The sequence below is a fragment of the Typopeltis vanoorti genome, chromosome 10 (assembly GCF_054136105.1).
Source record: "Typopeltis vanoorti isolate ZY-2024b chromosome 10, IOZ_Tvanoo_1.0, whole genome shotgun sequence".
Taxonomy (NCBI): domain Eukaryota; kingdom Metazoa; phylum Arthropoda; class Arachnida; order Uropygi; family Thelyphonidae; genus Typopeltis; species Typopeltis vanoorti.
In genome coordinates this window covers 34,408,509-34,423,689 of record NC_143558.1, presented here as the reverse complement: position 1 = coordinate 34,423,689, position 15,181 = coordinate 34,408,509, and the positions used below count along the sequence as shown (strand labels likewise).

Sequence of the window (15,181 nt, the reverse complement as noted above, 5' to 3'; positions counted from 1 at the left end):
GATTTGTTTAACATCTGCCTAAAGTAAAGAGCTGAGTTTGATATTAGATTTAATACCAACTTTTTTTCATGATGTGATCCATATAGTGCATGAATGAGAGTGGAGATAGTATGCACATTTGTCTTAACCTGATTTATGTCAGACTTGCATTCTTCAATTATAACTGCTAACTCACAACTTAAGCGGGAACTATATATTGGCATGTAAGTTAATTTTACACACCATTTAATTGTAGAGTTTTGAAGAGCTTTTCTCTTGACACCTTAACATATACATTTTCAGATCTGCAAAACATAAATATTTTTATATTTCCGCAATTTCTTGACTGTCTTAAATTAAAAACCTTATGTCAATCCCTACTTGCTTAAATCCATTATATCCTTCCGGTGTTCTTGATGGATGTCCTTTAATTCTCATTGTTTTAATTCTCTTTTCCACATATTTTACAGTTATACTTCTAAAATTGAAGTTTGAGATTGTTTAGTAGCTAACTTTTCACCTTTGTTCAGTGACAGTGGGTTGCTTCCTGTGTGATGTCTCAGCTAGCAGGATATTTGATCATATACCATTATATTTTATTAGCACTATCCACTCATGACAAATTTTAATGTTAAAAAAATCAGTAAACCTTTTTTGTTTACTGCCTTGTGTATTTATTTATCTACATCTATCTAAAACCATGCATATAGGTTAGGTTTGTACCATGAGATATATCAATCAAGTATCCATTATGTTAGCCTACTTTAAAAACAATACTAGCTATCCCCAAAATATTAAACTCGTATAACATTCACTTGTCTTTATCTCCAAAATAAGATAACAGAATTTGTAATACCAAAGAAATGTTTAATTAAATAACTATACAAACATAATTATTTACATTAAGAAAATTGTAAGAGAAATGCACATTCTATCTTGAGTTATCGCTTACTTGAAATTTAATTTCAGAAATTAAAAATTCCAATGAAGGAAACAAATTCCTTCTCTAGGATTAAAACATCTATAGCCTATTAATATAAATTCCAATTAAAAAATTTTTTCACACTGTCTCAAAGCTAATATTCCTTATAAAATAAGGAACACATCCTACCTCTGTAACTAGAGTACAAATTATCCTCAGAAATGTTTATCTCACTCCAGAAAGTTAAACATGAAGAGAATATACATTAACCTGTTTGTCGTACAGTTTTCTAAACACAATCTTCATTGTGTTTAGAAAATACAGCTTGCATGTATTCAGTTCCTATTCTTAACTGAATAATAGTTTTCTTCTTCTTGGTTACAGTATTATGTAATAGATATTATCACAAGGAAGCAGAAGAAATGCACAGCTTAATTCTTTTTTGAAACTGCTTAATACTCAAGTTACCTCATAAAAAAAAAATTAATGTGATGTATCTGAATGAAACTCATCAGCTACTCCATGCAAGCCTTGCAGTGTGCAATCATCTAAAGCTTCAAAATTATCTCTAATAAGAGCCAATGCACACTAATCTCTCGTTATCCTTGATTGGGGTGAAAATGTCCTAGTCGACTTCACTGCTCCAGAACACACATTTGGTTCTTTTCTCACAAGACTTTCTTGTAGATGTTTTTTGATAATGATCAGCTCAACAGTAAAGACCAAATCTCTCTTCTTGATCTGACTCTTACTTCAAACCTTTCCTGGCATAATCACATAATTTCTTTAGCATCCTTAGCTTCCAAAAAAGCCTCATATATATTGTGTATTTACTCAACACAAAATACAATTTAGTTTATAATATAATTTCTGGCTTCCTAGCCCATCCTTATTTATTCAGAACAGGACTTGATGTTCATGTTATTTTTCAAATTGCTGTTTTTATTTGATTTATTGCTAAAAAAAATTTACTAGGCTGTATCTTGTTAAATGCCTCTATGAAATAAATTAAACTACACTGTAGTCCTTTTCATCTTCCACTATAAGTTTATTACCAAATTATTCTTTTAACTATAAAACTATAATTTTCCTCCAAATTATTCTGTTTGTTAGGACTTCAGTATTGTTAGATCTCACATTTTGGTCTGCTATGGTACTACTAACAGAAATCATTTCATCTGGATAGTCTTCCATTTGATCTTTTTCTTACCGTCCTTGCAAAAAATGCTTGCTTTGCTAACTTTTCCTGTCTCATTCTGCTTAAGTAGCATTCCTTTTTTAATATCTTAATATACTGTGATTTTGTTGTTGATATCTGTTCACTCTCCTAATTTTTCATGTCTATAGTTTTCAGTCTTTGATCAACTATTTTATTTTGAACTTGGCTTTCAGATTCATAAGTGGAAACTGGTATGAATACTGGTCTTGTACTATTAGTTTAGTTTTCTGGCTAATTTCTCTTATTCCATCTATATTTATTCAACTTTTCCACTAAACTTCTTACTTTCTACTAAAAGTAGTGGCAAAATAACTTAGTTATTTTGCCACTACTTTTATTTTACTTTTTCTATATTGTCCATTGAGAATACATTTTGTTTTCATGTTCCCCTTGACATTCTTTTTATTGGTAATTTTTATGGAAAGTTTATTACAGCAGTTAGGCAGTTTAATTAAAGAATCTGAAGACTTTTACTATTTAGGCATATAATATCGGCATGCAAAGAACTAAGTTGAATTTCTGCAGTCTTGATGTAATATTCCATTTTGTGCTAGGCTCAATGATCTGTCATAGCCAACCAACTTAGCTTCTTAGAAACCTGATGCTGTTTATGATATGTTAATCCTATCTCCATTGTCTGGTATGGCTATAAATTGTGGGTTCTTCTAGCCAGTTTGTTTTGCGAGATGAAAAACGTTTCCATGAGGAATAAATTGGGTGCTTGACAGTAGGCATGCATGGATGTCTGATTGTTTTTAGATGGAAGATGAATTTCATTGCCTAGTGTGGCCACTGCTCCTTTGTAGACAGGACCCACATTAAAAAAAAAAAAAAAAAAAGCTGTTTTGAATTTTAGCACTAATTTTAACTTTTTTGTTGTTGAGAAGTTTTTTCAATCACCCGAGTTTGTTTTAAGAATTACTTAAAATAGGCCATATTGTCAAATTACTAGTATTGCTTTAGAATGACCATTTCTGATATTTATTTTGGCATAAAAAGCTACTACCAGCATTCTCATACTACTCGAAAAATTCATCCCAACACATGCATTTTAACTTTTACTGTTGCAATGAATGCTGAACATACTTTCTTCTTTGCTGTAATGTAGATACTAGATACCAGCTAAGAATGAATGAGTGTAGAGTTAATGTAGAGAATGGCATTTTGTTTGTTCCAAAGCATAATTTTTTTGTATATTTGTGGCAATACTGTCAATACCAGAAGACTTTTTGGTATCTAATCCATTCAAAATTTGTCTTTCTGGTGAACAAAGAGGCATATATCTTGTTTTTGCTTAGTTACTTTTTTTGCTTAAGTCTTCTATGTAGGAGTTAGAGAAGTGGAGTGATGCTATATTAGCTTTATTTTTAGCTGTTGTAGTTTTACCATTGAATGTGACAGGTGGAAGCATAAATAAACAGAAATTATATTAATGTCCTTGGCAAAAGGATCCTGTACAAACAGCTTGTTTGCTATGCACGTTCATTCTTATTCAGATTTGATTTTTGAAAGTTTCAGTGTAGGCTAATAGTAAACAGGTGATGTAATGAATTTTTTGCCGTGGGTACCAAGACTTGGTACCCTTTTTTGGAAACACAAAAATGTGTGCCGAGTGTTTCAGCAAAGATTATTTCAGTAATTCAATCAGAGCAAGTATTTGGATCAGGAGGATGAAAACATAATCTGACCATGTAAAAGAGTAGAAATTATGGAGCTGTCTCATTTGATGCAATTTTAGTGCAAGGGACATAAGGCCACAAAAAGCGTTCTATACGAGGGGAAAAAGCTGCATGATGTTACCTGGAGAAGAGAGTATATTTGAAGGAAAATTGATAAGAACTAGTAAATTCATGATGTATTTAAATATTACCAAATACTTGGCCATCTTTTCCATTTGGTTAGTAGAGTTGGAAAAAAGGAAGTCGGAGTTCTTGATATGGAAGTAAAGAAGTAAGATAACCTTATTGTTGAGTCATTGTAGTAGAGAAAAATCAAGCTTCCAGGATAAAAGAGAACAAAAAAAAAAAAAAAGAAAAAAAGAAATTAGAGTTGGGATGATATTCAAAATAAATGAATGTTACAGTGTAATAAAGAAATTTTGAGCTAACAATGAACCACAAAGAGAGGATTCTCTAGCTTGCATGGAATGTTGGATTGCACAAGTATTATTCATCCCTTGTTGTACAAGGCATAGTGTACACACTTAAAAGATGGCAAGCTAGGAATAGAAGGTTGGAGTTGGATAGCTGCAAGTGGTGGCACATAATTTGTTCATGTTCAACCATATGCATTGAAAATGAATGTGAATTTTTTTGTTTTTTTTTTTGGTTGGATCTTTATTTCTAGTCTGTAGTGTTATTATTTATAATTGTTTTTCCATGGTGTAGAGAAATCAGTTATATGGTGTGGGGTTGATACTCTTGAACATATTGCCTACCCAGTCATCTAGGCTAGCCTTGGCATGACTTACTCCTCCTCATCCAACACATACGAATGTAGTAGGAAGTCTTATGTTTTCAGGTATGGTTCTGCAGGCTATAGAGATTTTGGGTCTCCAAGTCTGGATCCTCTTCAAGGATAATGCAATGCATTTAAGATAGGTAAAACCAGAGTTGTTACAATCATTTAAGGCCTATCATAAGCAAGATTGGTTTCATCAGGTAATGGTTGTTTACTACCCAAATGTTTAATTGCCATTTTCTCCAAGTAAGATAAATGTATTGATATGTGTAAAGAGAGACATGTGCAGAACTTAGAATATTGTTTTGTTTAAAGTGACTTATGTAGTAATTGTTGCATTTATTAAAATTTAAATAGCTGGTTTTATATAATTTGATGTAGTGTGGTTGTCAAATCCATGTTAAAATGAAATACTTACTATTTTTATACATGTGCAATTCTAAGAATTATTTACATTATTTATTTTTAATAGGTACATGAACGAGATCAAGATACTGATTTTGCTTTACTTGTTGTCAAGAAATTTTTGCACACTGTATCCAGGGGAGTGAAGGTAAACATTGTATTTTAACTTTTATAGCATGTGGCCATCATTTTTTTTTTATTTTGGTTTAACCAATAAGAATACAATTTGGTCGGCTAAATCCCAAATTGCCAATTTGGGATTTTTGAATAGAATAATTGAATAGCTGTTGTAATAGATATGGTATGAAGGTCAGCAATAAAAAGACAAAGACAATGAAAATAGGCAGAATCATTGAAAATGTCAACTGTGTTGTGAATGGAGAACCTGTGGAACAAGTAAAACATTTCAGCTACTTAGGCACAATTTTTACTGAAGATGGTAAACTAAATATAGAAATAGACAACAGAATCAGCAAAGCTGGTATCGTGGGAAGTCAATTGAATAAATTCATATGGAATAAGAAAGAAATTAGTCGGAACACTAAATTAGCTGTATACAAGACTGTGTTCAAACCAATTTTAACTTATGGATCTGAGAGCTGGGTCAGAAGTAAAACACTTGACCAAAGACTAGAGACCGCAGATATGAGAGTCCTGAGAAAGATTAGAGGCGTGAACAGATGGCATCAATGGCAATATCATATTAAAAATGAGGATATTAGGAAAGAACTTGACATTGTCAGCATCCAGGAATGCGTTAGCAGAGCTAATCTCAGATGGTATGGTCACTTAAATAGAATGGGAGAGGAAAGATTAGCAAAACAAGTGTTCTCTGCCAGGTTGGCAGGAAAACGACCCAGAGGAAGACCAAGATATAGGTGGATTGATACGGTACAAAGTGCCTTAGACGATAGAAATATAAGATCTGATAATGTTGGAGTCTTGACAAGTAACAGACTGATTTGGAGGAAAATTGTAGATAGGAAGTTAGTAATGATGTAATTTTTTCATGTAGTACTGTCATATCCTGTACACCCCTTGAGGGTACATGGCAGGAATTTGATGATGATGATGATAGCATGTGGCCAACTTTTACTGTAGCAATACCACTATAACAAATCTTGCTCACTATAGCCAACTACCAAAAGTCTGAGCTAAAGTTCTATAGGTCTAATTCCATGCTTAAAAAAAATGCTCTATAGCAGTTTGAACCTATATATAAGAGCCATGTAGAAAAATTAGTCTTGGAGCAATAATTGCATATTTAAGGTAGGTTTTAGGATTAATGTATACATCTCCATTTTAAAAGCTGTGTATAAATAAACTTTACACTGTTGTAAAAGGCTTTACATACTTCAGGCATGTAAGTAAAAGTTTTTTTTTTTTTTTTTAACCAGAATTCATTTGAAATACTATGAAAATAACTCTTGTAAGCACTTCAGAAAATGTGAAAGAATTCTTGTGTTGTTAACACAAGAATTGTGTGTAAAGAATTGGGATAGAACTGAGATATACTCATTCATGTGTGTGCATGTATGCATACACATGAATGGATATATCTTTGTTTTACATATTAAACTGACTTGCCTGCTATTGTTAAGTGACTTGACTTCTTATAAACCTAATTTTGGTAATGAAAAGACAATCTTGTCTGTTAATGCATATATCCATTCTCTGACTTATGCATTTTTAATCTAAGTTCCTAGGATTGTGTGTCTAGAGTGACTGGTCTTCAGAGTCGAAACCCCCAGAAAACCATACAACAGGACCATCTGCATGGACCTGGTGTGGCATATCACTGAGCATTTGAGTGACCATATGGCATGTGATGTCCAATGAATAGGTGGATTGATCTCCATGTCAAAGGGCTAGTCTACAGGCTTCTAACTCTTTCCTTCCCTACAAACTTCTATATAGTTATTCAAATGATCAGTGCACTAATCTTGGTCAATCAAAACTGTAATGACTGTATTATGTGGGTGGTGTGTTTGCTATTTAACACATGGTCCAGATGTTTTTTTAATGAATGAGAGTAGCCCAAAAATAAATTCATCATAAAATTTGAAAAACACACACAAAAAAAGTACAAATACAGACACCATAGTTACAAAAAAACTGATATTTGTTTAAGTATATGTTGGATAGTTGGTGCACTCACATGCACGTGCACCAACTATCCAACATATACTTAAACATTAACCTCACATAATTCCTCAAGTCAGTATAGCATTGTAAAAACTTTACCATTTTAAATATTTCAAAATAGGGGAAATGTTTTTACAATACTCCAAAATGAACGCAATACATAGGAAATAATTTTGTCTCTGGATGTAGCAGGTTCAAGAATTTGGATGTGTGTGTGTGAGAGAGAAATCCCAAACCAAGTAACAAAATAAATACATAAACAAAAGAAACCATGGTCTAGGAGGAGAAGCTATAATCTTTCCAATGTTTTGGAGTATATTTAAAAACAGTTTAATTAAATAAGAAATCAGCTTTATTTCTCAGTTTTCTAGAGCAGCGTTTCCCAGATTTTTCCTACAACTGAACACTTCACAAATCCTGAAATTTTCATGGAACACCTTGGTTATTATGTAATATATTAATAATTAATTATGGTATAATCATAAAGAGTATTAGTATGCTTATGTATACTGTGCGACATGTTGACAAATATAAAATTACATTTAAATCAGTTATCAATTACTGGACTAATGAAATCTTATAGCATATTGTAGTTTCCTCAGGCCAACATCATTAATTTGTGCTGATTTTCATTGACATATCTGATTCTGATCACCAAAAATTTATAATCTAAGTACTTATGAGTGAATGCAGACTTTTTCTCCTGTGTGCTGGTAGTTTCCCCTCCTTTTGTACATCCTGGAGATCGCTTTGTAGGCTGGAGGTGGATGAATTGCTATCTATTGCATCACAATTGCCTTCAATAAGAGATTTCTTAACACGAAAATTAAACAGAGTCCCTTGTCTATTATTCATATTAAAATTTAAATCTGTAGGCCTATTACTTTAGAAACAACCACTTTCACCCTATAATACGAACTTGTGAAAAAGTATTCAGTATTACTAGATTTGAGAACGGGATACAGACTACCTTGATCTTCTATTTCAGTGGAAAAATTTTCTTTATACTTCCTTGCTGATTGGTCACTAACATTTGCAACACAGATGTTATTTCGTTCGTTTTGAGAACGGGATACGCCACCCATTGTTGTAATCGGCTTGCAGGCAATTTTTATGACCAGTCATAAACAGCAGTATTCCCTTTCCCGAATGCTGAAAAATTTCGATGTGTGATTTTAATGATAATTCATGAATATTTCCATATTTAAAAATATGTGGCTTGGTTCACTGACATTTGCAACACAGATGTTATTTCGTTCAGTTTTGAGAATAGAGGATAAGCTGCCCATTGTTGTAATCAGCTTGCAGACACTTTATGATGGATTATAAACACGGTATTCCCTTTCCCGAATCACTTCCATTTTTAAAAATACACAGCTTGGTCACTGACATCACAGAACACTTATTCACTTTCCCCCAGAACACAATTTGGGAAACATTGTTCTAGAGGATGAAATCTACTCACACCCAGTACTAGAAGTTAATAAAATATCCTTTTAAGTTTAAAAGGATACTTTTAAATTTCCATATTATGGACAGTTTGGTAATTAGAATTTGTAATAAGAGAAGAACATAAATTACATATTAATGAATGAGTATGTAAAACATAGATGCTGATATGTTCTGGACACAGTAAGATGTGTCCAAAACATGTCTACTGTATTTGAAACACTACAGAAATGAAAGTCATTTGGGAAACTACATATGCCATACAAAATGCCCCAGTCTTAAGTTCAGGTGAGAAAAAACAAACAAAAGAAAAAGAATGCTATGCTGTTAAAGGATGAAAAAAAAAAATCATCCTTTAGCAGCAGTCCTTGACCACTCCCTAGAAAGCACAAATAGGACAGCAAGACATTGATAGATTTAGGGCCCTTGTTCATTTGTGGTATTGTGATTTATATTTTGATGTCATATTGTGATTAAAGTATCTTTCCAACATTTTGAAATGTCATGTTAGAATCTAAGCTTTTACTGTTCAGTTTTATATTGAAATAATTTCTCTGAAGTCTAAACCAAACATCTTAATTTTTTTTAATAGATTGCTTCAGTTAACATAATCACTGGAAGAATACCCCCCCCCCCCACACACACCCTCTCATCTTTCTATCAATATAGATTTCATTATTTCCTGATATGGACCTTGAAGAGATGTCCTAGCATACTATGATATCATTCCCCATTTCTTAATGTTTTTCACCTCATAAGGTGAAAAACATTAAGAAATGGGGAATGATGGCAATCTGGATGACCAACTGCTTTCTTCTAAGGCACTCCTAACTGCATAGATCTCTGGATCTTAGTCTTTATCCATGTCAGTTTATACTTAGCTGAGTATAGTTTTACTCATCTAAACGGGATTGTTAACATCTCAAGACGTAAAATATTTTTATCTTAGATTATGAATGAAAATTGATATTGCAATATGTCACATGTAAATTTTATGTAGGCTGGCTCTCCTGTCACATAATCCCATGGGAACATTTCTTAATGGAAAATTACCTTCCATGATTCTTGGTGCTGCAGCATTTCTTTGTTATTTTGATATTTTAATCTATTATTTTGATCTTTTACTAAAATTCATTTCATATTTTGCTCCATAGTTTAAAAAGGGAAAAAAAATCAAATATAGAGGTAGCTATCTGGCAATCTTGGCTTCTGTTCTGAAAGCTTTGTCTTATGTCTTACTTTTCTTATTATAATGCATTCAGATTTATCTGAGTTAAATTCAAAATAGTTTTGAAATTTGTATCTTTTTTTTTTTAACAACTAAAATAAATTTAACACTCTGGAATCCTTACAACTGATTGCATTCATGTCCTCCCAATGCTATCCTCAGGAGTCCTTCATTTGAATGCCCACAAGTTATACCCATAATTTTAAAAATTTATCATTATTATGTGACACCTCCTGGAGTCCAAAGACTCATCGAGGAAGGGCACCTACTCTACAACTGTCTCTCCCACTTAATCCACTAATTACAGTGAGCTGCCACTGCCATCTTTTGCCTACCACCACCACTAGTATTTTTGTCTGTAAATTGCATGTGTTTTCAAGGCTGATTTGTCTGTATGTGGGATGAAAAACCTGACTTTCTGGGAAAAACCCCTGACCCCCCGCTACCTCTGTATGAGATTGGCTAACTCGCCTTCAATTGAAAAGAACCATGTAAAGATTCTTCTTCAATATAGTTATTCCAGTTTTGTGGCCACATGTTTATTAAAGAAAACTTTTTAAAATTAAAGTATTTAAAAACAACATCCGACAAGTTTCATTAGTTGTAAGACTAACATCTTCAGGGGTAAAGAGGACTAACAGTTTAAAGCACAAACTATAAGAAATTACGAAAAAACAAGTTCATTTGCTGTTAATATGAACATTAAAAAAGTTTGTTAAAAAATCGAATAACAGATCTATACAATGCTATTTGTTGTTGCATTCTGTGGTTCACGCTCACTCTGTCCGAGGTCTGAAATTGGAAAATTTTTAATAAACGATGACCAAACTTGATTTAAAATCAAACCTTGGTGTTTGTTACATTGAGTAGGAATTTTAATCATATTTGTTGCTTTGAATTTTCTTGTGAAACAATTCTTATCTATATAGAACATGTTTGTTATCACTAAAAATCACTTTGTTCTATCTCAGAGTACATCATGACTGGTAGAGGTTGTGTGAAATGCTAATCCCGATTTATGTTCTCTCTTATTTTTTGTCCTTTTGATGTTTGCTCATGCGGATTTCTCCCCATCTGGCCCACATAGCGGATGCCACAGGAACAGTGAATATTATAAACTCCTGAAGAAAGAAGAAATACAATACTTAACACAGATCCTACAACTGAATGATTTCAATACTAAGTTAATTAAGAAAATTCTCACTACAGCACCTACAAGAAACTTAAATAAACAAGATTTCAAGAACGCAGTCATCCTTCCTTATATCACGAATGTAACAGATAAACTAGCCAAACTTCTCTACAAATACAACATAAAAGTGACTTTCCTGCCACTTGAAAAAATATCAAGTTCTCTTCATCTTCCGAAACCTCCACATCACCCAATGAAAAAACCAGGGGTTTATAATATTCACTGTTCCTGTGGCATCTGTGGGCCAGACAGGGAAATTGGGAGAAATCTACATGAGCGAACATCAAAAGGACGTAAAAAATAAGAGAAAACATAAATCGGGATTGGCATTTCACACAATCTCTACAGGTCATGATGTACTCTGGGATAGAACAAACATCTCCTATATAGATGAGAATTGTTTCACAAGAAAATTCAAAGAAGCAGCAAATATGATTAAAATTCCTACTCAATGCAACAAAAACCAAGGTTTGATTTTAAATCAAGATTGGTCACCATATATTAAAAATTTACCAATTTCAGACCTCGGACAGAATGAACGTGAACCACAGAACGGGACAACAAATAGCATTATCTTCAGCTAACATGCATTAACGGTTGTAAAGATCTGTTATTCGGTTTTTTAACAAACTTTTTTTGATGTTCATAATACCAACAAATGAATTTGTTTTTTTGTAATTTCTTATAGTTTGTGTATTAAACTGTTAGTCCTCTTTTCCTCAGAAGATGTAACAAAACTTGTCGGGTGTTGTTTTTTAATACTTGTTTAGTTTTAAAAACAGTTTTCTTTAATAAACATGTCGTCACAAATCCGGAATAACTATATTGACCTTCTTAATCACAGAAACCTCTGCAGGAATAAAGATTCTTCTTGTCATGACGAGAATCAAATTTAGGCCTTTCAAATCAAAGGGCACAACGTTCCATTGTTTTTACAATTGACATAGATTTATTTCCTGATAAAGGCAAACATTTAAAAATCGATTTGAAATTGTTGTCATGTGATAGAGGCAAGGTTCTGCTGAGGTTGTTACAGAGTTTGTTGAAAATCATCAGTATATATGGGTACTTCTCCAATTGCCTCCTTAGCACATTGACAGGTTTAGATGTTCTTTGATTATAAAAGTGCTTCCAGGTTGACAATAGTTCACCCTTGATCTTTATAAATAAAAAGTATGGTATTGTTTATAATTGCTGTGAATATTGTCTCATCATGCATACTACAGGTTTTTTCCTTTAATTCTTAGTCTTTTGTTTTATTCCTGCTATTTTATGTTCCTATGTACATTTATTAGTGCATTGCCTTCTGCATTATTTCAGTTTCATACTATTTTCAGCCTTGTTATTTAGTTCAGTACTATATAATAAAAAAAAAGGATAAAACTTCGTGATGTAATTAACATGAAAGTTTTTTATAAATATGGCAGTCACCTTTACAAGAATTTTTAGATATGTTTTCTGGTCAGTATTTTGCTATCAAATTCTAATTAGTAAATAAAAAGTTTTCTAGCCTTATGGGCTTGGTTATTCAGGGAAAATCTCCATTAGGCATTACCATTACACATTTATTCATTATCGTACTTAGAATTCTGATCCCTTCATTTTTAATTCTCTAAGAAGTGTGCTAAAGTCTGTACCAAGTAAATTGCAACTGGTTGTCATTTCCATGTTTCTTTTCTGCCTAAACTATAGCTTGAAATGTTATGTGCCATCTGGGACTCTTAGTGATCCTGTGAACAAAGGCTCTCCATCCCACTTGTCCTTTCTTTCAGTAATTGTAAATTCAAGTTGGTAATTTATGTTGTCCATTCAACTCTTCTGTGGTCTTCTTCTGATTTCCTCAATCTTCCCCAACATAACTGCCTTTTCTAATGATTCATCAGCTTGCATAATATGTCAAAATAGTACATAAACTTTTGTTTAGTGATCATCATGTTCAAGGATCATTGTCTTTATATTCCCTAAAACCTTATTGGTCATTCTTCAGTCCATGAGATTCTTAATAGTTTCTTCCACACCCATAATTCAAATGAATCAATTCACTGTCTATCTTTCTTCTTAACAATCCAGCTTTCGCATCCATTCACTACTGGAAATACCATTGCTTTGACAATTCTAACTTTTGTTACCTTACCCGCACCTCTATCTTTCATAATTTTTATCAGGTTTAACATAGCTTTTTTTCCAATGACTATCAAAAAAAAAAAAAAAATCAACTAATGCCTTTTATTTCCTAATAGGGAATAGAAAGATAACTGCCTTTTACTGTAATATGTTCTATTCAGTACTCCGTTTGTTCCAGGAATGGCAGAGTAGGCGACGCCTTTATACCCTATCTAGCTTTTGGAGACTGAGTGGGCAGTTCAATCTCCACCGGTAGCCAATCAGAGATAGCTGGCCCATGTCTATCACTAATTATAGCAGCCACCGATGAAGAGGCTGGTAAACAGGTGCTGCCATCTCTTGGTACCTAACCCTAACAAGATATGTCACTGTCTGAAATAATGTGGGTACCAGGGTCGATTTTCTTGAGTTTATGGGACAAAAAAACCTTAGTTTCTGGGAGGAAAAACCCGCTTGCCCGTGCCAGAGATTGACTAACTCGGGAACCAGTCGAAGATATGCTTAGAAAAAGTTCCTCCAGTCAGCGACTAGACTAGAACCTAGGTCTAACTTCGAGCGGCAAGCACAGAAGATGCAAGCACCACTTCCACTGAGCTACACAGGTCTCCAATGACTGTTTCTTTTAATTTCATCTTCACATTTACCATCATTTCTGATTCTTTGGACACCAGTAAATCATAACTTTCAACAATTTCTATTTTATCCTTTCCCTGTTATTATAAATTCATTTAAATTGCCAGAAGCCATTGCTTTTATTTTACTGATGTTTAAATTAAGCCCAGCTTTGTTACTTTCCCTCTTAACCAATAGAATCACAGCTTCAGATCTTCCTTAGCTTTTGCTATGGGAGTTGTATCATCTGCATATATCATCTGTAAACTTGAACACTGTTTCTCCAAAGACTGTTTTTACTGAAGCTTCTTGGTTGCAATACAGCTCTTATCAGGAGAATTAGATGTTCTGGTATTCCCATTAATCTCATTACAATCCATAGTCTGTTTTGATCCACACAATCAAAAGCTTTCTTATAATTAAAATGCCTGCAAGCAAATTATCAAATCCAAAATTGATTTTGTAAGGATCCAGTCCAGAAAACTTGAATCATCTCCAAATAAGTGTTCTTATCCCTTGTCAGTTGACCGAAACTTTTCTGCTTCAATGTTTGCACGAGGGTGGTTCTGTTATCCACAACTATTATCTACAAAACATTAGCCAGAAAGATAACAAGAATGTCCATTCTTGGATGTTAGAAATTTCATACTCAATCCTTTCCAGTGATTATTAAATTGCTGTTTCTTTGTCTCATTTTAATTCTTTCTAAAATAATGGAGAAATCAATTAAATTAATTTTTTTTCTATCTGGAAATTTGTCAGTTAATTAATGGCGACATTATGGATTCTGCTACTGTTAATCAATAGGGATCTTCCTGTGCTCTAAGAACATGAGGATCTCTGGTTGATCCCATATGGTTGTTGGTGTTTTATGTCATCCACTTTTTAAACATGCTGTGAAAAAGTTTGGAGAAACTAAAGTTGCTTTTACTATTTCTCAAGCATTTAGATTTGCTTGACACAAGTCTCTTTCATCTTGGGGTCTATTTTCTGACTTCTGCAGTAGGATTACCATCTTTCTCTCTTGTCATATTATGTGCAAGGGTGAATGGATCTTATTCTGAAACTGAAAATTAATGTTAGGATAAATTCAGGTCTCCATTATTCCACATTCTCTTCTTTCTGTATACATGACCTTTAGTTGGCTGCAAATTCAGTTTAGTTTCACACTTTACTGATGACAGTATATTGCATTCTTTCTCATTTGACAAACCCCGTGTCATTTCTAGAGTCCTAAATTCTGATCTCTGAATCTTTATTAATGTGCTGGGCTGGGGAGGGGAGTGACTGATAAACTTGGCGACTTCAGTACTTGCTTAACCCAATCCTTTTCTTTTTCACAACTATTCCTTTCTTTTCTTTGTCAGTATCTAACTATAAACTAGATGAGATTTCTCTTTATGGGATAACGTAACTCAATCTTTCTTGACATAAACATATTACAAG

The 15,181-nt window shown here is 33.1% G+C and overlaps 1 protein-coding gene across 1 annotated transcript in view; it reads left to right on the top strand.

Moving 5' to 3' along the window:
• Positions 1-15,181, top strand: part of spn-E (tudor domain containing 9 protein spindle E) — a 469,695-nt gene that overhangs the window by 71,478 nt on the left and 383,036 nt on the right. Inside the window, exon 7 of the mRNA XM_090399558.1 lies at positions 5,053-5,133. Coding sequence (XP_090255684.1) covers positions 5,053-5,133 — 81 coding nt within the window. The remainder of the gene's footprint in view (positions 1-5,052; positions 5,134-15,181) is intronic.